General features: G+C 40.9%; 1 protein-coding gene across 8 annotated transcripts in view; it reads left to right on the top strand.

Annotated features, from left to right (window-relative positions):
• The window catches only part of MARK3 (microtubule affinity regulating kinase 3), a 69,604-nt gene that overhangs the window by 17,067 nt on the left and 29,825 nt on the right, over window positions 1–22,712 (top strand). For all 8 annotated transcript variants that reach the window (XM_081192050.1, XM_081192048.1, XM_081192052.1 and 5 more), the window contains 6 exons: window positions 1,023–1,214; window positions 7,025–7,078; window positions 9,675–9,723; window positions 15,307–15,372; window positions 20,663–20,733; window positions 22,254–22,310. In XM_081192050.1, coding sequence (XP_081048176.1) covers window positions 1,023–1,214; window positions 7,025–7,078; window positions 9,675–9,723; window positions 15,307–15,372; window positions 20,663–20,733; window positions 22,254–22,310 — 489 coding nt within the window. The remainder of the gene's footprint in view (window positions 1–1,022; window positions 1,215–7,024; window positions 7,079–9,674; window positions 9,724–15,306; window positions 15,373–20,662; window positions 20,734–22,253; window positions 22,311–22,712) is intronic.

The following is a 22,712-nucleotide window of genomic DNA, read 5'->3' as shown; positions in this document are numbered from 1 at the left end:
CCCTTGTTGAAAGAGGAACAATGATTCACTTCCATTTTGTTATGTTCTACAGCTTCATCATTGTGCACTGTGAAATACAAGGAAAATATAAGAAAAGCAGGTCTCTGCCTCAATCAGGTTACCACCTGCATTTGGACAGTGTGGAGAGTGGGGTGGATGGAGAGGCCAGAATAGCTTAACAAATGGAAACAGGAAAAATGTATTAGAAGAGCTGGAGAAGTGAAGGAGGTGTGAGCAAATAGATTTACACATGCTTGGGCTCTGCTTCTATTGGAGTTTGTGGACCACAGCAAAGCCTAACAATGCAGTTATATACACATCTACTCAGAAGACAGTTTGGTGGAGTTCAGTGAGGTTTACTCCTAAGTAAGTGGGTATGACTGTAGCCTATATGTACGTGGCTGCATCTGCACACATTTGATCTATGTTAATGCCAACTTTCCTGTTTGATGATTCCTTAAGACACATTTGCCAAATCCTGAAATGCACTTTTTAGAGGGTGAAGCTAATAATCAGTTCCTTGGATGCCACAAGAGCACTACAGATCTTATACAGTGGTACCTCGGGTTACAAACACTTTGGGTTACAAACTCCGCTAACCTGGAAGGTAGTACCTCAGGTTGAGAAGTTTGCCCCAGGATGAGAAAGGAAATTGCATGCCGGCAGCAGCGGGAGGCCCCATTAGCAAAAGCACACCCCAGGTTAAGAACGGTTTTGGGTTAAGAACGGACCTCTGGAACGAATTAAGTTCGTAACCCGAGGTACCACTGTACTTGGATAATACTGAGGAACTGTTGATGGGCATACAGCATATTATTATGTATCATGGCTTGTATCCCTTCATGAATTTGTTCATTTCCCTTTTATGATGTGTGAAACACTGTTTGTCTGCCCTGATCTACTGCCCCATTAATTTAATTGTGATCGCCAAGTTCTAGTTCATTGGAGTCTGTTCTCTCTTTGATTTGGAACAATGTTTTCCAAAGTACATTGTCTTAAATATGTGTGTTTCTTTGTTACAGCATACCTCTCATGGCGAAGGACGGCAGGAAGCTCCCCCTCGACCTAGTCGGTCTGGTGCCCGCTGTAGGAATTCTATAGCTTCCTGTGCAGATGAACAACCCCATATTGGGAATTACCGGCTTCTTAAAACGATTGGAAAGGGGAATTTTGCAAAAGTCAAACTGGCCAGACACATTCTTACTGGCAGAGAGGTACAGTGTTGTTCATGTTTCGAAAACAAAAAGCTATTTTAAGTATGCCTAAGCATAAAAGAGCTGCCAATATAGTGTAAACCTCCCTGTGATCTTCAGATGAAGAGCAATATACAAATTTAATTACCATAATTAATACTGCTACTACTACTAATATTTTGGCTTTATCAAGAAGTCCCTAACACAGCAATTTCTAGCAAATGCAGTAATAGTGTGAACTTAGCACATAATCGTGTTACCTCAAAACTGTGCATGAATACTTTTCCAGATTGAAATGTGTGTAAACCAGAATAGAGAGAATAACATTTATTGCAAAAATAAAAGAAATAAATAGCAGTCCATGGGTTTCCCACCTCCTGACTCAAATGAATTTCTGTGCTTCATAGGTATTCCTAGCAATATTTTGCCAACACTCTTTAAAAAATCTTTTTTTAGGAATAGAATTGAATCATCAGTTTTGAATCATCAGTTTTGTAGATTAGTGTCACCTGGAAAAACCAGCTAGCTAAATATAGTAGTGGTTCAACTGGCTCTGTTCTGTGGAATAGTATTTCTGCTGAGATGTAACAGGTGCTCACTATCTGTACTTTCCAGTTCTAATCGAAGACATTTTTGTTTTGACAGGCTTTCCCAGCTGAGTAAATGGGTCTTTGCCCTGAGTGTCTATTTTGTATTGTTTTAGTTTTGTTTTAAATGTATTGACTGTTGTTGTGCCTTTTTAAAAGGTCTAGGACCAATTGTAGCCCAGCTTAATTTTCAGTTTTGATAATTAATCTAAAATTGAGGTTATGTTCCTTTGGTTAACCTGGATCTGCCATGCTTGAGTAGGTTCGTGTCATACATTCTTTCATCGTAAACAAAAAATGCATCACTTTACATTTTGTATAAACTCATGATCTGGGGCTTCATTTATGCAGTATGCTAATGTTACTGTAATCCTACTTGGGTGTAAGTTGCATTAAATTCAGAGAAACTTGCTTCCAAATTCATTCAGGATCACGTTCCAAGAATAAGAAGTAGCCGGCATGTGTGGAATGTAGTTATATTTTTGAACTGAAGTGTGAGGCAGACCTTAATAATGGGGGAGCACAGAAACCATTCAAAGCTAGTATGTAATTTTGGACAATTGGGAGAAATGAAGGCTCTGTTTCCCTTGCAAATGGACTGGACTGAAGTCTGGACTGAATGCTGACATTTTTTTGGAGCAATTTTTGGAGCAATTTTGGACAATTGGGAGAAATGAAGGCTCTGTTTCCCTTGCAAATGGACTGGACTGAAGTCTGGACTGAATGCTGACATTTTTTTGGAGCAGGGAGCAGGCTTAGCAAAAAAATTACTCAGGTTGTTGCTTTGTGCTAGTCACCAGCACCCTGGGAACTGGTGATTATGTGTCTCTAAGCCAGTGTTTCCCAAACGTTTTTGGGCAACGGCACACCTGTTTACCGGAAAAAAATCTCGCGGCACACCACCATTAAAGCCCCGCCCCGTGACGTCAGCGCGCAGCGTCACGCCGGGAGGGACGCACAAAAGTGAAAGTTTTTTCCCTCCCCCTTGCCGGGGTGGGAGGAGGCAGCAGAGCGAGGGACTGAGGGACGGCGGCAGCTGAGGCGGCGGCGGCTGTTGTGGTGGTGGCGGCGATAGCGGGCGGAGGAGGGGGCGGCGGCGGGAGTTGCTGCTGTTGCTGCTGCTGCCCGGACATGCCGGCCTCCTCCTCCTCCGCTGTCTCGCGCTCCTCCCTTTTGCGCGCGCTGCCCCGCCGCTCGGCACCACCACCGCGGAGCCGCCCCCGGCTCGACGCGGATCCTCGCCGCCGCCGCCTCTCGCCGCCTGACTCGCCCGCCTCCCTCCCACGGCACACCAGCCGATGTCTCACGGCACACTAGTGTGCCGCGGAACACCGGTTGGGAAACACTGCTCTAAGCCACCTTGAACTTGTACCTGATTAAAAGATGCAGACTGCTTAAAAGATGGCCATTCCTTAATCTCTCTTGCATTTACAAATCTGGGTGGTTTAGTGGCTCACTTTTTGATAACTTCTGGAGTTTTTGCTGCTTATGGTGCTGCCACTTTGACTTGGCATCATTGTGAAATTCATTTATTTTTATTTTATTTATGTACTGAATAAAATACTAATTCCTATAGACAAAAATAAAGGAACTCAAATATGCAGACATCCTCTTGATCCAGCTGTGTCCCACAATTTTACATTCTCCACATGCACTTAACAGTGAATATTCTATTCTGTCACGTATTTGCTTTCATATTCGTGGAAAGGTGCTGCCTTCGTCTCCAGATACTTTTCAGAAAGCTACTTCAGAAGTAGATGGATGACTTAATCTGATAAATTCAAGGAGTGTCTGCCAGAGGGTACTCGAGATAATATAATATAAAATACGTTTGCAAATCCAGGCGAACGTATTGTTTTAAAGAAAAGATAGGGTTGGATAATAGGCATGACCTATTGTTTCTGCTCAACTGCTGGTCTTCGCTTTTGAGGATTCCTAGCATTTGAAAAGTTACCTTTTGAAATGAGCACCTAGAAGTGCAGCGGAATTCAGTGTGGATCGCAGGCAAGTGTGATAACACTAGTTACAAAAGGAAGGCCAATCTGCCAACAGACAGCTGTCTTATACTAGCTGATGTTTGTGAGTAGCTTTGCAGCATCCCCCTAGTATACGGTGCTACAGTTAATCTGGTCTGGAGGTGATAAAGCTATGGATCAATGTGCATCTGGTGAGTCGCAGAAGGGGCTTGCAGCATTGTGTCGTCTTTACCAGGATTGGCTGGCGCTGCTGTGTATAGGGATGATCTGTGTTGAACACATTGTTGAAAGTTGAATCAAGGCAAAGAGGCTTATAGCTCAGTGTAACGCTTGTGTAGAAACTTCTGTTAAAGTTGATTGTCTGAGATGCAGCAGCTGCTTAGAAAGGAAGGAAGGAAATTGAAATTTCATCATCTGCAGATAGAAAGTTCAGTGTACACTGTGAGAAGCTTTTAAATCTTCCCTGGTATTAAAACTTTCATATTTGGTGTATGCCAAGGGGTTTAACAACTCTTCTTGATGAAGAGCACTGTAAAAATGCTTTAAATGATTGAGATGTGTGAATAAAGAGAATTTTTCTTCCTCTCTCATATGCTGAGCTGATCCACAGATTTCTTCTTACATGCGGGACAACAGGCTGAATTTCTATCTATTAGGAGTAGCAGTCACTAAACATGGTTAACTGAACACCTCATAAATTTGCTGAGGTGACATGCCCTTGGGACAAAACTGAATTGCCTTAAATTGCCTTAAGGGTACCTTTGAGACTTTGGCATTCTTTCAAAGGCTGGATTCATATTTTTTTTTCCCTGTTTGAGAATTATACCTGCTCTACCAGTGCTGTTGCCTCTAGTATATAGAATAGTCATATGATTTGTCACCTCCCTAGCTGCTGCTGCTGCTGCTGCTGCTGTACCCATTGCTCTTTCTCTTTTGCTGCTACTGAGGCTGAAATATTGAACAGAGCTTCTGAAAGTTGCGTGAACTGGCACCAGGAATTAAATATAACTCAAAACGTCTTCTGAAAAAAATTAATCTTTTATTAGTTTTGTAAACATGGCTTTTCTTATTTGCCCCTCTTTTCCTAATGTAACTATGTCTTTCTGAGTATGTGTAGCAATTTCATTTGATTGGATCCAGTGTTCCATTCATGGCTCAGTCCTTGAAAGACAGGGATTTGTTCTTCCTGTTATTTGCAAATCACCATATTGCACTATATCATCATTCTGTCTATATCAGATGTCAGGTGTAAGTGCTATTGCTTATGATGCCACAATTGACCTATGCACACAGAGGAGGGAAATAATAATAATAATAATAATAATAATAATAATAATAATAATAATAATAATAATAATAATAATAATAATGGTATTTACTTATACCCTGCCCTTCAGACTGGGTTGCTCCAGGCATTCTGGGTGGCTTAGGTATGAGCAGGCTTAGGGAAACCCCTGTTTTGCAGAAATACAAGAAATCTTTAGGGTTTAGAGAGATATTATATTTAATAGATAAAATATAAAATAAAATACCATGGAGATTATTGTTTTCACTTGTTACTACGTTATGTATTTTTGTGTTTTTATATTGTAAACCGGCCTGTGATGCTCAGATGAAGGGCAGCAGAATAAAACACAAGATATTCCCAGTGGGGTCTGACCATGTTTAGTGACAATGGAATAATGGCTGTTAAAGAGGGAGGGAATGGCGTGTCATAGAGGGCTTGATGGACAGATGTGAGCAGTGAACAGGAACACAACACTGCAACATATTTTTGTGCAGGTCCCAAGCAACAATATTTAGAACCTCTTTCAGATCTCATTAATGATAAACTAATGTGAGCCCTGAATTATTTTCTATCCATTTTCTACAGTGGTGCCTCGCAAGACGAAATTAATTCGTTCCGCAAGTTTTTTCTTCTTGCAAGTTTTTCGTCTTGCGAAGCACGGTTTCCCATAGGAATGCATTGAAAATCAATTAATGCGTTCCTATGGAAACCGCTTGCCAGGCTGGCGGTGCGGAGAAGGGCTTTTCTCCCCACCGCAAGCCTTCAGGACAGATACGGGAACAGAGGGGAAGGGGCGCAGCACTTCTCCTCTGTTCCCGCGGCTTGCGGTGGGAGGAGGGTTTTTCCTCCCCACCGCCAACATTCAGAACAGCATTCTGAATGTTGGCGGTGGGAAGGAAAACCCTCCTCCCACCGCAAGTCTTCAGGACAGCCATCTGAAGGCTGGCGCGGGGAGAAGGTCTTTCTGCCCCACCGCCAGCCTTCGGAGGAGCCTTCCGAAGCCTGGCGGTGGGGCGGAGAGCCCTCCTCCCGCTGCCAGCCTTCGGAGCAGCCTTCCGAAGCCTGGCGGTGGGGCGGAGAGCCCTCCTCCCGCCGCCAGCCTTTGGAGCAGCCTTCCGAAGCCTGGCGGTGGGGCGGAGAGCCCTCCTCCCGCCGCCAGCCTTTGGAGCAGCCTTCCGAAGCCTGGCGGTGGGGCGGAGAGCCCTCCTCCCGCCGCCAGCCTTTGGAGCAGCCTTCCGAAGCCTGGCGGTGGGGCGGAGAGCCCTCCTCCCGCCGCCAGCCTTTGGAGCAGCCTTCCGAAGCCTGGCGGTGGGGCGGAGAGCCCTCCTCCCGCCGCCAGCCTTTGGAGCAGCCTTCCGAAGCCTGGCGGTGGGGCGGAGAGCCCTCCTCCCACCGCCAGCCTTCGGAGGAGGTCCGAGGACAGTGGGGAAGACGCGCTGCGCTTCCCCGCTGTCCCGGAGATTTCCCTATGGGCTTTCGTCTTGCGAAGGAAGCCCATAGGGAAATTCGTTTTGCGAAGCGCCTCCAAAACGGAAAACCCTTTCGTCTAGCGGGTTTTCCGTCTTGCGAGGCGTTCGTCTTGCGGGGCACCACTGTATTTCTGTTTTGTTTTGGTGGCCAAGTCGCATGTTTGCTTTTTGAGCACCAACTCCATTTTATAGGATGCTGATGACTGCCTTCAGGTTAGGTTCTCACAAATACAGGTGCCACATAATTTGCGTGTGATGGAATGCAGCTTGTGATTGATTTTGGACAAAGATTGTGTGATACTCCTATGGAAGCTCATGATAGATTCACAGCATCACCGATCCACAGGTTTTAAGTGCTAATGCTTGAATCTTCAGATCATGTCAGATGTGTTTGTCATTTTGTTTTGTGCAGTCTGTGCTCAAAGGGTAGTGCACTTACCATCACCAATATCTCTGAACTGTAACATGAAATCATTTAACAAATATTAACTGTGAACCATTTTCTGTCTAGGTTGCAATAAAAATAATCGACAAAACACAGTTGAACCCAACTAGTCTACAGAAGGTAGGTTCACTTAGCTGTTTAGCCATTCAGGTATTTTAGTTCATATCCCTTTGTAGTATTTTTCATGTTAGCCCTGACTTAGTTTTAACTTTGTGTTGGCATTTTTCGGTGGAGTCCATAGTCCATGGTGGTTTCAACTTAATGCTGACTTTTTCCTGCATTTTGCAGGGGGTGGGAGAAAGTGCACAGTCTTATCTGATGAATTTGATCCCATTTGAACTAGGAATTTACATACGAAAAAAGTCTGAAATAACACCTATCCGTCTTATTTCCTTATTCTAGTACTCCAAACTGCTGCATAAACTGAACAAGAGCCTCTGTTTCTTCTGCTGTTTTGTCTCATGGGCAAAATGTATTAAACATTAAGCATTTACTGGGATGCACTTTCTTAGACTGGAGCTGCACATTTGTTTATTTATTTTACTAGACGTCTTTCCTGCCCTGCACCATGTTTCAGGGCAGTTTACAACTGTGGAATACGCAATTATAAAACCGTTGTTACCATAAAACATGTCTAAAAACAATTTAAAACATTTCCATATAAAAACAATACAAACATTTTGAAAACAGTTCCACATATAAACCAGTTAAAAATAGTACCGATACAGAGACAAAGTGAAGTGACAGATTCAAGTCTGGGAACCCAACTCCTGTGGAAAAACTGAAAAGCAGCCGGATGGAGTTGGGGCTTAACCTATCCCCTTCCCTCACTGCAGCCCTTCTCAATCCAATTGGATTTTTCTTGAAATGCTGCAAGCCCAAGACAGGAATCTCTACTGGGGAAAGCAACCTGGGTGTGGCTTTCAGGTGAAAAGTGGGGAGGACTTAGTATTCCACCCTCCCCATGGTTTCTCTCTTGGAGATTGTGCACTTTTCCCTGCTTCCTTTCAGCTGTTTGTGGTAATCTGGATTGTTGCTAGACTTTCAGACTATAAAATTATGCTGCTTTCCATACAGTTTTTTATAGTTGTGTAGTTTGTATGCTGACTCGCCATACTTTTCAACCATACTATTCTAGCAATGCTCTAATATATCTCTAAGGAGAGTCGTTGGTTTAATACAAAACCACTTGATTGCTCTCCCTCCTTTAGCATTAAGGGCAGCTTTTAGAAAATAATCAAGAAAATGCTTGAGAGTACCAGCCATCTGGAATCCTGGGTTTCTTGAAAGGATGTGAGAGCAGAGCACTCTTTTGCAGAGAATTGCAAGATTACTGCACTTCCCAGGAAGCAGACTTTTCATTCTTGGGGAGCCTTCAAAAGCTGGACACCCACACCCTCCAAATTATACGTGCTGTCTATCATGTACTTTATTTGTCAATGCTTCAATGGAAGTTGCATTGTTTGTGAGGCAAGAACTAAAAATATTTAAACATGGATTCAGATTTGCTAATTAATGAATGTGCATTTAGTATAAGGCAAATGGCCTAGCAGCATAATGCAATAATAGACTTTTTACACAGAAAGGAAAGGAAAGGAAAGGAAAGGAACGACAGATGGATAAACTTGTAGGTCCCACTATTTCTTCTGTGTAGGCATCTCTGGAAACTTAAGAGGACCAGAGTTTTCTCCTCCTCCTTGATATAATTTTAAACCCCAAAGGAATCCTTTTGTGATGTTGCCCTCTGAGTGATTGGCTACCATCAGTCTCAAGAATAGATGGAGCAATTTGCTAAATATATACATGAGGAATTTGGGAATTTTTATTCAGTGTTATCTCAGACTTTGAAAAAGAGAAGTTTTAATATAGTATATATATTTTAAATCCCTTACATCTGCCAGGTATCCCAGGAAGTGCCCCATATAGCTGACATTTGACTTAATCCGCTGCCAACTCTTATGATTGCTTTTTGTTTATCTTGCAATATGAAAAAGCAGATTACTGTTAGAGGTCTTGAGCTGCACTGTTAAATCTGTAGTGTTCTGGGAGGTTTTATTACAACCTTTTTTTTAAAAAAGCAGTATTTGTGGGAAGGAATTGCACAGCCCTTGTTTAGAGCATAAGCAACTAAATTTTTGGGAGTTGTCTTAATTAGCAAGACCTGTGGGTTTTATTCAGACATACAGTCTCATTTGAACACTGCAAACAGGGCCATTCTTCTATACCTTGGATGTCACCACTAGGAAAGCATATAGCAATGAAATTTCTCCTTCGCATCTGCCCACTATTCTTATTAGATACTTGTGCTAGCTTGTTGGCACAGTCACAAAAATCATTGTGAAACCTTTTGAGGTAAACATTTTATTTTGACCCAGAACTGGACAGATTCCAGATACATATCAAACTGTATAATTATTCCTGGAATGTTCATCCTTTGGCACTTGGAGCACAAAAGTATTTCTAGAGTTCAGATTAAGAAGACATGCAAAGAAGCTTGAATGTCCTTCTGAAATCTCTTTAGCATCAGCTTGTTACAGCTTTGTGTCCCAATATGTGTGGCTTCCTTTTTGCTGGGTGGGGTGTTTCTTAAACCTTTTTCAGATATAAGAACCCTTTTCCAAGTTCCTAAAATGTGATTATACACCCTTTAAAATAAAAAGAAACGGCTGATTTTTTAAAAATCATAAACGGTTGTATTTTTTTCTCTCCGTTCCAGCTGTTCAGGGAAGTGAGGATAATGAAGATTTTAAACCATCCCAATATAGGTAAGGCATGTGTTAAAGGCTTTTACTTTTGAGGGCTGAGAAGTGGGAATAACTATATTTATAAATATATATTCATTAGTTAATTGACTAAAAGTATGTGTGTGTTTATAATACATGAGTGGCATCCAATGCTCCCATTCCACTAATATAAGGCATGTGTGCTAGTGGAACAGAAATCTCTCCTCTCTCATGCGGTGCCCTGCTCACCCTCAAAATTCAGCTCTGATGGATGGGGGACCAGCTGAAGAAGATTTTGGGGGTAGGCAGGGGATGGAGGAAGTAGGTGTGCCCCTGTCTCAGTACAACTCTGCTAGTGCTACTTTTGATGCATCCCTCAGAGTCAGAGAGAATATGAAGGTTTTCCATTATCCCAGTAATTTTTGACGGGGTTCATGTTTTTGCTTTAGGTGAACTTAACTAGCTTTGTGTATTACTTACACATTCCCCCATGTGATAAAATGTGTGAAGGCTTCTGTTTCTATTATTCCATACATGTACATGTCAATCAAAGAGGTGTTGCTCTAAATTTATATTTGAGTGTCCTCCAACTGAAATTAATGGCTTTTAAAAAATTATTTAAAAAATACATTATGGCTCTTCAGCCTATGGGGCTTTTGTACACAATACAAGATTTCAGTGGCTGTCCCCTGTGCCACATTCAAACTGCTTTTGCAAATCCCACCTTTCCACAAAGTTGTGCAAGAAACTCCTCAGGTCCAATTAAAAAGAGGGGGGAAATCAAAAACCCTGCTGGCAAGATGGACTTGATCGCAACAACATCTGTGTAGTATTTATTTAGTTTATTTGCTTGTTGCTTTCTACAGAAGTCGTAAATTGATGTACAACAGTAAAGCCCATCACTTGTTGCTTAAACTTGCCTTCATTGAATGCCTCTCCCTTGCTGCTAGGCAAAATAATGTATTCATCATATGAACCCTCAGGATATAGTGTACCACAAGCAGAGAGCCTGAATAACAAGTTGGTTCTTGATAACTCAAGCAAGAGAGACAGTTGTTTGCATGGTTACTAGCCAGCCTGTCCTATATGAATGCCTATCCATTGCCTATCCATTGCTATATATTTGGGTACAATAAGTCTAGCAGCTTCCTCTCAGAGGACATTTTTGGGCAGCAAACCCAGTCCAGTTGATGTTCTAGATGTCTTGTTCTGGAGAATGTTAAAGAGGAATATTAAATTACAATATTTTACTTAATTTTGTAGTATTAAGCGGTATATTGGTTTAAAGATACATTCCAGTTTTGAAGTTCCCTTTTGCTTTTCCTGAAGAGAATGGTGATAGTCAGAGCTTAAAGAGATGCATGCTGTTGCTCAAACATGTTTCTAAGCTTATAAAATAAATCCCATGTCTCCTAAATAAGAGATTCAGCTATTCCCTGACTCAGCACTTTAAATCTCCAGTCGACTCAGGTTTCTCTGACAGCTTCTACATAATCCCCAATACCTCTATCACATTTACTATGAAAATTCAAGTCAACCTAAAATTAAGCTCAGTGTAAAAATAAGTGGTAATTGATACTGTCATTTATAAGTGTGGTTTCTGAGGGAATTCCATTCCTATGCAGTTCAATATTCTTGATACAAAGCTCAGACTTAATATACAGTATAGAAAACTAGTATCAGAACTTGGTAGCATTTATAGTTCATGCAGAACCCAGTGACACATTCACATGCTGTATCTAAAATTGAAGCAAACATATCTTTTGCAATAGTGATTTAATTGTGCTACCTGCATCTAGCATTCAGAAGTAGCCAAGATCTCTTCCAATTAACATTGCTTAGATTCTGCTGTGTACATTGGGTAGGCGTTGTAGCTTTGACACCTATTCATCAGGGAGAAGAAAATAAAGAGAAAGCTAGTCCTCAACTGCCAGGAAATAACTGTTCTTAGATTAAATCTGAAGTCCAGTCAATACTGATCACATTAAACTTCGGGAATCCTTTAGGACTATACTGTAATAGTTTGAAAGAGTTCTGTTTTTTTAAATGCTTTTGAGTGTCTTCACATAACGCTAGCCTATTTCTCCAAGATGCCTGTTATTACTTTACGTGTATGTATGTGAGGGGACAACTAATTAAAAATCTAATTAAAAACAAAAATAGACAGCTGCCTTCAGATCATCTTGGTTTGCAATAATTTGCCACTTTCAGACACAATTGGCTGCATTCAGATGTTGCATTGAAACGGTAGTTTAGCGCAAAGTGAATGAGCTTGGCCTTCTTGCAGGCTTTCTCTATCTAGTTGCTCCCCTTGCATAGCAAGTAAGAGGAGCTTGAATGCTTTTACATTTGGTTTCCCTTGAACAGGATTTCTTTGTGTCATGGTTTATGAGTAATTCTGCTCAGTTTCAAAATATTCCTTCTTCAGAACAAGGGATATGGACCTTTCTTATTAAACTTCTTATAGTTAGTGACAAACCATTATCAAGATAGCATATCAAATGGCATTTAAGGGAAATGGAAAATAAAGGCTTCTGTCATCCTCTTCCCAGTGGATGATGATGAATTCAATTTCTATGCTGCCTTTCATTGGAGGATCACAGAGCGGTTTACAATATAAAAACACAAAAATACATACCATAATAACAAATGAACAATACCACCTCCCACAGTTGAAAAGACCATAGATTAATTTGCCAAAGGTCTAGGACAGGGATGTCCAACTGGTCGACCGCAATCAACATGTCAATCCCCATACGATCGCGGTTGATCGCGGAATCCCTGTCGATCGGAGAAAGAGAAAAACAATGGAGTGAAAGTCCCAGTCCCCCACCACCCTTGCTCTGTTCCTCCGTCATGTCAAATGGGTGGTCTTTAATTGGTTTTTGCTGATGAGTTTAGATACGGAAGTAGTCGTTTCCGCTGCGTTGTTGTTTTAGGTGAGCGAGTCCCACCCCTAAAAAAAGCTAAACATCTGTGGCTCTCCCCCCCCTAAAAAAAGCTCTACAACTTTGCTCCCCCCCAAAAAACAGTAAACAACTTAGACTCCCCCCTCCAAGAAAAGCACAACAACTTTGGCTCCCCCCCCCCCCATGGGTAGAACACTTCCAGTATTTTTATACTGGGAGTAGATCACAGTCTCTTGGGAGTTGGACATGCCTGATCTAGGGGAAGAGGAATATTTTCACCTGGCATCTAAAGATATTTAATGAAGGTGCCAACTGAGCCTCCCTGAGCAGAGCAATAAACAAGTGGGGAGCCACAACAGAAAGGCCCTCTGAACCTCATGGAGGAAGCACACAAAGAAGAGCCACAGACTATGATTGCCTGGTCTGGGTTGGTTCATATGAGGAGTTGCAGTTCTTGAGGTATTATAGGGAACACACGAGACTGGGGGAGAAGGCTAGTCTTGTTCATGTCATGCTAAACTATGTTTTAGTGTTACGTCTGAATGTTGCCAGTGACAAACTGGTTGATCAAAGCAGGAAGTAATTAAGCTGTGCATATTGTGACGTGGCTATGCAGAAGATTGAAGCTAATTCTTGAGTCGCCACACAGTGGTTTGACAATTACAATATGAAGTGTAATTTACTATCAGTTTCTGCATTATCAGGTTTGTAGAGGGACGCGGGTGCGCTGTGGGTAAAACCTCAGCGCCTAGGACTTGCCGATCGCATGGTTGGCGGTTCGAATCCCTGCAACGGGGTGAGCTCCCGTCGTTCGGTCCCAGCGCCTGCCAACCTAGCAGTTCGAAAGCACCTCCAGGTGCAAGTAGATAAATAGGGACCGCTTACCAGCGGGAAGGTAAACGGCGTTCCGTGTGCTGCGCTGGCTCGCCAGATGCAGCTTGTCATGCTGGCCACGTGACCCGGAAGTGTCTGCGGACAGCGCTGGCTCCCGGCGTATAAAGTGAGATGAACGCACAACCCTAGAGTCTGGCAAGACTGGCCCGAACGGGCAGGGGTACCTTTACCTTTTAGAGGGAATTTCAGATTGATAAGCATGGGAATTTTTAATATATATAAAAATGCAATCCTGAGATAACAGTGCTAACTTATAAAGGGAGATGTCAAGATAGGACTTGGAAGTGATTAGTGACTCTACTGTAACACTGAAAGTCAATGTAGCTTATTCCCATAAATCTCTTCCAACAGCTAGATGAGCACTTTTCATCCAACTCAATCTATAAATACCCACCACTTAGGATTTAAGCACAAATCATACCCTAGCATGAATAATTGAATAATGATGTATGCATGTATTATGAAGCTGAGAGCTTCTTCATAGTTCTTCATGTTCTGTAAGAAAATGATTGGCAATTGGAAATAATTTTTAAAATATTAGCGACAACAAGCTCTTGTCTTATATTACATTATTACATAATTGAGTGCTGGATTATCACAACCATAGGAACATGAGAATCTGCTTTATACTGAGCCAAACTATTGGTTCATCTAGCCCAGTATTTGTGTACACAGACTGATAGTGGCTCTCCAGACTGGAATATCTCTCCCAGCACTGACTTTCTGAATGGAAAACAGATGTGTGATTGCCAGGCTGCAGCCCTTTCCCTAAACGTTGTGCCCTTTGAAACAAGGGGCACTTTCTGGTAAACTTTTCAGAAGCAATGTCCTGGGAACAACCAAGCTATGCTTATCATACACGAAGCAAACTATTTCCTTGTGAAGAAATATATTACATGCCTTATAAGTATAATACTTTGGGAGCAGGTCTGGTAGTTTCATAGATGATGTAAATGGCTTATTTCAGATTCTATTATTAAATAATTATTTATCAGATATGGTTATTTTATGCCTTTATCCAGTTACATTTGAAGAGCTGTTTTTTTTTATTCTTCAGTTCTTAAATACTATTACTTTAATGTCTAGTGTAGATAGTCATATGAAAAAGCAGGATGTTTCTGCATTAGTCTTTGATGTGTGCCTAGGAAAAATGTGATTTGTCAGTTTTCTAAAACACAATCAATTTTTCTAAAACACAATCAATTGATGCTTCCTGAAAGCACTTAGAGGACCTGCTTCATTGATTTTGTAAGTGGTCTCAATACTGCAAAATTAGTCCTGCATCAACAAATACATAGCAAATACTTACAGCAGCAGTCCAGGGAGCTCCCCTTAGGTTGATGTTCATTGCTGCTTCTGGTATTTCTATTTTAATACTTATTCCTTACTATATGCTGCTTTAAAATCCCCCTATGTTTCTGTTGCGGCTTATCATGCGGTTTGGGGTCTGAGTTGCTCAAGGGGGAAATCAAAAGCTTTGTTGTATATTGCAGCGCTAGGCAAACAGTTCTCTGGGTTGTGACTCAGGGCTTCAGCTTGGGGAGAGATTGTGGCAGAGGACATGTTTTGCAGATTCAGCCTTTAGCTGTTCCAGTAAAAGGATATTTGGTAGACACTTGACCTGAGTGTCTATAAGGCACCAGTGTGTAATGTTCATGTGCCTGGCAGGGAAAAATAGATTAAAAATATGTATTGACCCTGCCTCCCCATGGTGTTTAAGGTCACTATTTGAAATGGTAAATAAAACTGAAGTCCAGTAACAAATATTGTCTATATAGGTAAGACTGATGTTAATCTCTAAATCAGTTCTTGTCTCTTCCAGTTAAATTATTCGAGGTAATTGAAACCGAAAAAACACTCTACTTAATCATGGAGTATGCAAGTGGAGGTAAGTACAAAACTATTTCAAACCAAATAGGATTTTAAAAAATCAAGTGATAAACTATATATAATGTTTATGTTTGGAAAAAATAATAATAACATTTCAAAACCACCACTTATACTCTCCCATAATAAATGTAAGAGCATGTAAATATTTGCAGACTTCAGCAAGAGCTTACTGCCCTTGTTGTTATCTTGAAGCAGTAAGTTAGTCATATGGTCAGACTCCAAAAATTCCAGTTAGTTGCCTTGTACCTTCAGTGGACACTTGTACTATTGATTTGCTTTTCTCAGTGTGTGTGTGTGTGTGTGTGTGTGTGTGTGTGTGTGTGTGTGTGTGTCTGTATTCATGTTTTATAATCTGGAAGGCCCTCAGAGTGGTGTATAAAATAAAGCAACACAAAGTGTTCCACATTGAAGCCAGATGTATCAATTTTCTTTTAACATAAGGTATACATTTTCCAAAAATATAATCTACATATGCAAAACTACATGGACCATAGTGCTAACTTTACCAACTGCAGACATGTTAATGTCAATATATATTTTTTCAGCATTTCTTTCACTGTTGCATAATTAAACAATATGAAAGGGAAAACAAATCCAGATCCCTTTATATTCCCTGGATGCATGTATCAGTGTAAAGTAGAGACTAGCACTTTAAAACAACCAAGTGAAAAATACAAATGTTTTAAGCGAACAGAAAATGCAGAGCACTGCTGCACAACATGTAACCTACCGAGCCAAACACAGCCCTCCAGCCATATGTTGTGACCTTCCTGGTGTTTCCTGCTTGGCAGGGGGTTGGACTCGATGGCCCTTGTGGTCTCTTCCAACTCTATGATTCTATGATTCTATGATTCTATGATTCCAAGTGCTTAACAATTGTACTATTTTTGCCACAGCAAAATGGGAGGTGGGCTATGGCTGATGGGCTGTATTTAGCTCAATGGATTGTGAGTTAAAGAAACTTGACATAGAGTTTCTCTCTTTCTCCTCCCCCCAAAAGAGAGGAAAAAACAAGTGAAGCTTCTGTGCAGCATTTCACTGTTGAATCAAAGCAGGCCTTTTGGCATCTAGGGAAACCTGGAACTGTTAGCCTTTCCCAGGCCAGATTCATGCCATCTCTGTAATTTTTAAAGGCAATTTTGACTTACCTTTGGCACTGGAGAGGAATTGTGTAGTGAATAGGTGTGCAAACTTCTGCCCCCTCAGTTTGATGGAACTACCGGTAGTGAGATCTTATTGCATGAAGCAATCCAAAGACCTTTTAAAAACCATTGGAGAAACTGCACTTGGTCCAAAATGTGCTGACGAGATCAGACCGTATTCCTCCAATCTTTTACCAGCTACATTGGTGCTTGTTTCTGGACTCAACTTTAAGTGTTGTTGCAGACCTTTAAAGTATTTAATGACCTGGGAACAAATTATCCCAAGGTTGGCCTCTATAGGAACCTGTGTAAGTCATGAAGTCAGCTTTAGAGGAGGAAGGATGGACAAGAGAGAGAAAGAGTGTGTTCTTTGTTATGGTGCCAAAACTGAGGAATATTATTGCTGCCTGGTGGAGATCTATCAGGCCCCTTCTCTTCTCGTGTCTAAGATGGGTTTTGAAAACCTATTTTAAAAGGTGTTCAGTGCTTTATGCTCTGCTTAAGTTTTGTTTTAGTCATGCTGAAATTACAGTTTTTAAAATTAGATTGTTTTTACATTTGCTATGTTGGTTGTTTTACATTTTGTTCTGAATTATTTGTGAACAAACAGTTATTTGATACATGATGCAAAAACTGAGTGTAAATGATAAAATCATGTGATGATATAAGCAGAGTATAAATGGTACAATTATTTTTTATCATATCAAATTAATAATAATAATCATATGCTGCCTGCTCTCGATCAGGTTACACTCCCTCTGAAGGAGTGGGTTCGCAGCTTGGGGGTACTTCAGGATCCTATGCTGTCACTTACGGGTCCGGTAGCCTCAGTGGTGCAGAGTGCTTTCCATCAGCTTCCGCTGGTGGCCCAGTTGCACCCCTACCTGGAAAGGGATAGCCTAATCTCTGTTGTCTCTGCTCTGGTAACCTCTAGGTTAGATTACTGCAATGCAGTATACATAGGGCTGCCTCTGAAGACGGTTCAGAAACTTCAGCTGGTGCAGAATTTGGTGGCCAGGTTGCTCACAGGGGCAAGGTGGTTAGAGCTTGTTGTTTAGTCGTTTAGTCATGTCCGACTCTTCATGACCCCATGGACCAGAGCACGCCAGGCACTCCTGTCTTCCACTGCCTCCCGCAGCTTGGTCAAACTCATGTTGGTAGCTTTGAGAACACTGTCCAACCATCTCGTCCTCTGTCTTCCCCTTCTCCTTGTGCCCTCCATCTTTCCCAACATCAGGGTCTTTTCCAGGGAGTCTTCTCTTCTCATGAGTTGGCCAAAGTATTGGAGCCTCAGCTTCAGGATCTGTCCTTCCAGTGAGCACTCAGGGCTGATTTCCTTCAGAATGGATAGGTTTGATCTTGCAGTCCATGGGACTCTCAAGAGTTTCCTCCAACACCATAATTCAAAAGCATCAATTCTTCGGCGATCAGCCTTCTTTCTGGTCCAGCTCTCACTTCCATACATCACTCCTGGGAAAACCATAGCTTTAACTATACGGACCTTTGTTGGCAAGGTGATGTCTCTGCTTTTTAAGATGCTTTCTAGGTTTGTCATTGCTTTTCTCCCAAGAAGCAAGCGTCTTTTAATTTCATGACTGCTGTCACCATCTGCAGTGATCATGGAGCCCAAGAAAGTAAAATCTCTCATTGCCTCCATTTCTTCCCCTTCTATTTGCCAGGAGGTGATGGGACCAGTGGCCATGATCTTAGTGTTTTTTTATGTTGAGCTTCAGACCATATTTTGCACTCTCCTCTTTCACCCTCATTAAAAGGTTCTTTAATTCCTCCTCACTTTCTGCCATCAAGGTTGTCATCTGCATATCTGAGGTTGTTGATATTTCTTCCGGCAATCTTAATTCCAGTTTGGGATTCACCCAGCCCAGCCTTTTCTCATGATGAATTCTGCATATAAGTTAAATAAGCAGGGAGACAGATGAAGTGATCAGGCACTCCCATTTCTTTAAGAACTTGCCATAGTTTGCTGTGGTCAACACAGTCAAAGGCTTTTGCATAGTCAATGAAGCAGAAGTAGATGTTTTTCTGGAACTCTCTAGCTTTCTCCATAATCCAGCACATGTTTGCAATTTGGTTTCTGGTTCCTCTGCCCCTTCGAAATCCAGCTTGCACTTCAGGGAGTTCTCGGTCCACATACTGCTTAAGCCTGCCTTGTAGAATTTTAAGCATAACCTTGCTAGCGTGTGAAATGAGTGCAATGAGTGTAGTTAGAGCATTATTTGGCACTGCCCTTCTTTGGGATTGGGATGTAGACTGATCTTCTCCAATCCTCTGGCCACTGCTGAGTTTTCCAAACTTGCTGGCATGTTGAGCGTAGCACCTTAAACAGCATCATCTTTTAAAATTTTAAATAATTCAGCTGGAATATCATCACTTCCACTAGCCTTGTTATTAGCAGTGCTTTTAAGGCCCATTTGACTTCACTCTCCAGGATGTCTGGCTCAGGGTCAGCAACCACACTGCCTGGGGTGTATGAGACATCCATATCTTTCTGGTATAATTCCTCTGTGTATTCTTGCCACCTCTTCGTGATATCTTCTGCTTCTGTTAGGTCCTTACCACTTTTGTCCTTTATCATGGTATAATAAAGGTTTGAGCATATCACACCGATACTGGCCTGGCTGCCAATTAATTTCTGGGCTCAATTCAAAGTGCTGTTTTGACCTATAAAGCCTTAAATGGTTCAGGACCACAATACCGCAATGTCCGCTTCTCCCCAAATGAACTGACCCAGATCTTGTGATCATCATTGGAGGGTTCCTCTTTGTGTGCCTACCCCATGAGAGATTGGAGGGTGGCAAAATGAGAACGGGCCTTTTCTGCAGTGGCTATATATTTGTGGGATACTCTCCTGGTGCCCTCTCTCTCTCTCTCTTTCTCTCTCTCTCTCTCTCTTACACACACACACACACAGAGAGAGAGAGAGAGAGAGAGAGAGAGAGAGAGAGAGAAACATGGTACCAGGTGAAACATGCCTATTCAACTAGGCTTTGGGCTGATTAACATTCTGTATCCTTTTAAATGTGTGTGGGAGTCAGAGTTATTAGTTTGTTTTTGTTTTATTATGTATCTCATTTATTCATGTATTATGTATCTCATTTTGGATTTTTGTTTGTGAACTGCTTGTGATTTTCGGATAAATGGCGGCATACAATTATTTATTTAGTAAGTAAACAGTAGAGCATAGAATCTGTGTAAGGGCTCATATTCACAAATGGTCTTATAAGTTGTTTGTATGCCAAAGTACACCAAATTCCCATTTCTACCACCACCCCAGTTTACCCTGTTTTGATTATACCCATTTAAATCACATGAAGAGATTGAAATGCTGGCACAGAGTTATATATTCCATGAGCATTATAGGTGTGTGGATGGAACCAGTGTAGTGTTATATCTAATTCCCATGCCATGTCACTATTGCAAAAGAGCTAAAATCATTCTGTAGAGATGCTGAAAGACAAGTCTGCAGGGTGAGTTGTCAGGGGCTACATCTAATATCACTGTCTGAGAATTTCCTGCCTTGACTGTCTGATTCGGAATGAATCACTTACTGTGTACTGTGACTGTAGTCTTTTAGCATGTATTTTTAATTGGTTCCTCTGACTGGTTTCATTAATTAAAAGCCTTAGAAATAGAATGTGTGATGGTTGTGTGTCACTGATAAAAGCTTTTTAAAAATTCTTTCTGAAAGTAATAATATTTATCATATGTTTGTTCCTACAAATCATCAAGCAGTAAGGAAGCCCTCCCTGTCAAACAAGATTTTAATAAGATAATATTTTTCTTCCCTGGAAAAACACATGCTACTCTGTTGACTACTTGATTAAAATTTCAAAACTTGGCAGCTATGTTAATCTTGTAATTTGCATATATCATGTGTTCATGCACACACCAAATTCTTTTTTTCCAAATTCTTGTATGTTTTGTTTCCTCTCATAAACTGCTGCTGCTATTAAGGTTCTGTTGTTCACAGTTGGGTAATGTTGTCATTAGGGCCAGCCTAAAAGTCACAAAAATATGGCAAGCTTTTGAATTCTCCAGAACGTGAAAATCCAATTGTCACAGTCAGAAATAAATTAGTTATTACTTAAATGCTCAAAAGATTTCACCATTCATATATCTCAATTACAGGGGAGGTATTTGACTATCTAGTTGCACATGGAAGAATGAAGGAAAAGGAAGCAAGAGCTAAATTTAGACAGGTATGTATGGGCTATTCTGTACTAGACTTTTAAATGTTTTAAGTTAATTAGCATTTTCCCCAGTCACTGATTGCTCTCCCTCCTGGAAGGAGTGTTGATGTTGGGAAATACTAGCAAAATTGGCCCAATCAGCAAATACTTTCACATTCATGCTGAAGCCACATTGGATTATCTATCACTACAGGGAAGTCGCACCTACATTATTCAGTGTGTGTATGAAAATGAAGCCCTTGACAATTTTATTGTGACACACACTTCCTGGGAAGTAAGTTGCATTGAAATCAATAAGGATAAACTCCAAGTAAAGGTGTTAAGATAGAGGTGCTAAGCTTTAGTCTCAATCTTGGTTTCGAGGGCAAGCACAAACCATAGTTTGCTGGCTAGTATGTAACAACAGACTATGGTTTGCACAAGAAGGAAGGAATTTAATCAGACTGTGTAAGGTAGGTACATGAAAACGAGGGTAATTCACATAGTTCCAAGCCATGGTTTGGTGTTATGTCTGAAGCCATTATTTTTTATAACAAGTTTGCAGTGGAATAAAGGGTCATGAATTGGAAACTGCTCAAAGAAAGCAAGTATTGGCTGCAGAACAGCTTGTCCTTGATTTGAGTTCCTCCTGTTTCAAACTGCAAGTCTGCTGTTCCTCTTTCTCATCCGCCCCCTGCTCCTATTCTCTGTTGTGATTCTCACTGTTCATCTTGCAAACCAATCTGCTGTGAAAGCGCAGAGGGAAAGTAGCTTAACTTTTGATCTATTACTCAGACAGTTGGAAGTAGAAGAGATACCTGTTACAGTTAGAAATGAACCTTTTCTTAAGTTAGAAATGAACCTTTTCTTAAAGAGATTTGAGATTCTTGTGAGATTGGCTGCCTGGATGTTAACTTGCCTGTCTGTGTCATTATGTGTGTTCTGAACCCTGATGTTGAGAACAGGCTTCTGATTTGGTGAAATTTCTTGGTGAAATTTACCTTTCATTCTGTTTGTGTCTGGCGGCACTCTTATAATATCTTCAAGTTGCATAGCGGAGTTTTGGCATATGCATGGAAATGGGCAATAATTGAGTGCTGCGGGTAAGCAATAGGGCATGCCATGTTTTGAGTCAACAGTAAGAGCTGGAAAAATCTTAGGGATTTTTATAAGCATCACTTATAAGATGTCTATAACTTGTCGCATACTGTCTGACTGACTGTTAATCTTGTTTACCATACAGAGAAACCATAACAATCTGCTTGAAGGGTAACAGTAGCCTAAGTAAGTAATAGGCTTGCCTTCAATTGTCACTTTGACTCTTATCCTAAATGCACTTTTTTGAATAATTCTTATTGATTTCAGTAAGAGTTACCCACAATTAAGTGTGCTTAGGCTTGGAGCGTTTGGTAATTTTGTTACTCATAATGGGCATTATATTGACTTTATAATTGCTTCCCAATTTTAGCAACTCCTACTAAAACCTATTATTGCAATACTGTTTGTCTGATATATGTCACTTTATATAACTGAGCCTGTTTTCTATCCAGATAGTATCTGCAGTGCAGTATTGCCACCAAAAGCATATTGTTCACAGAGATCTCAAGGTAAGAAGAGAAACACAAGATTTTGTATTTGAACATTATTAAATATTTTTATACTCTGTTTTGTTCCCAGATTAATACCAATTTTCCTTGTTCTTTACTGGAAAAGTAAAGGATGAATTTCTGTGATGAATTTTGACTACTAGTTGGCATGTGAAGAGTAAAATACCTACCATGTTAGTTACTGCAGGCTAGTATATTATTAAGGCTGAGGGTAATAGTTTGAGAAGTAGAAATGATTTATGGTTGTAAATAGACTCTGCTGTAAGTACAGATTTTGCTAGCTCAATTCTCACTTTCAGGTTTGCATGGGTCATGGTGAAAGAGAGGATTATTATTATTATTATTATTTATTAAATTTGTACACTGCCCTTCTTCTGAAGATCACAGGGCAGTTCACAACAT

This window comes from Podarcis bocagei (genome assembly GCF_964188305.1).
Source record: "Podarcis bocagei genome assembly, chromosome: 1".
NCBI classification, from domain to species: domain Eukaryota; kingdom Metazoa; phylum Chordata; class Lepidosauria; order Squamata; family Lacertidae; genus Podarcis; species Podarcis bocagei.
The sequence above is the reverse complement of the archived record's forward strand: the minus strand, read 5'-3'. Positions and strand labels throughout refer to the sequence as shown.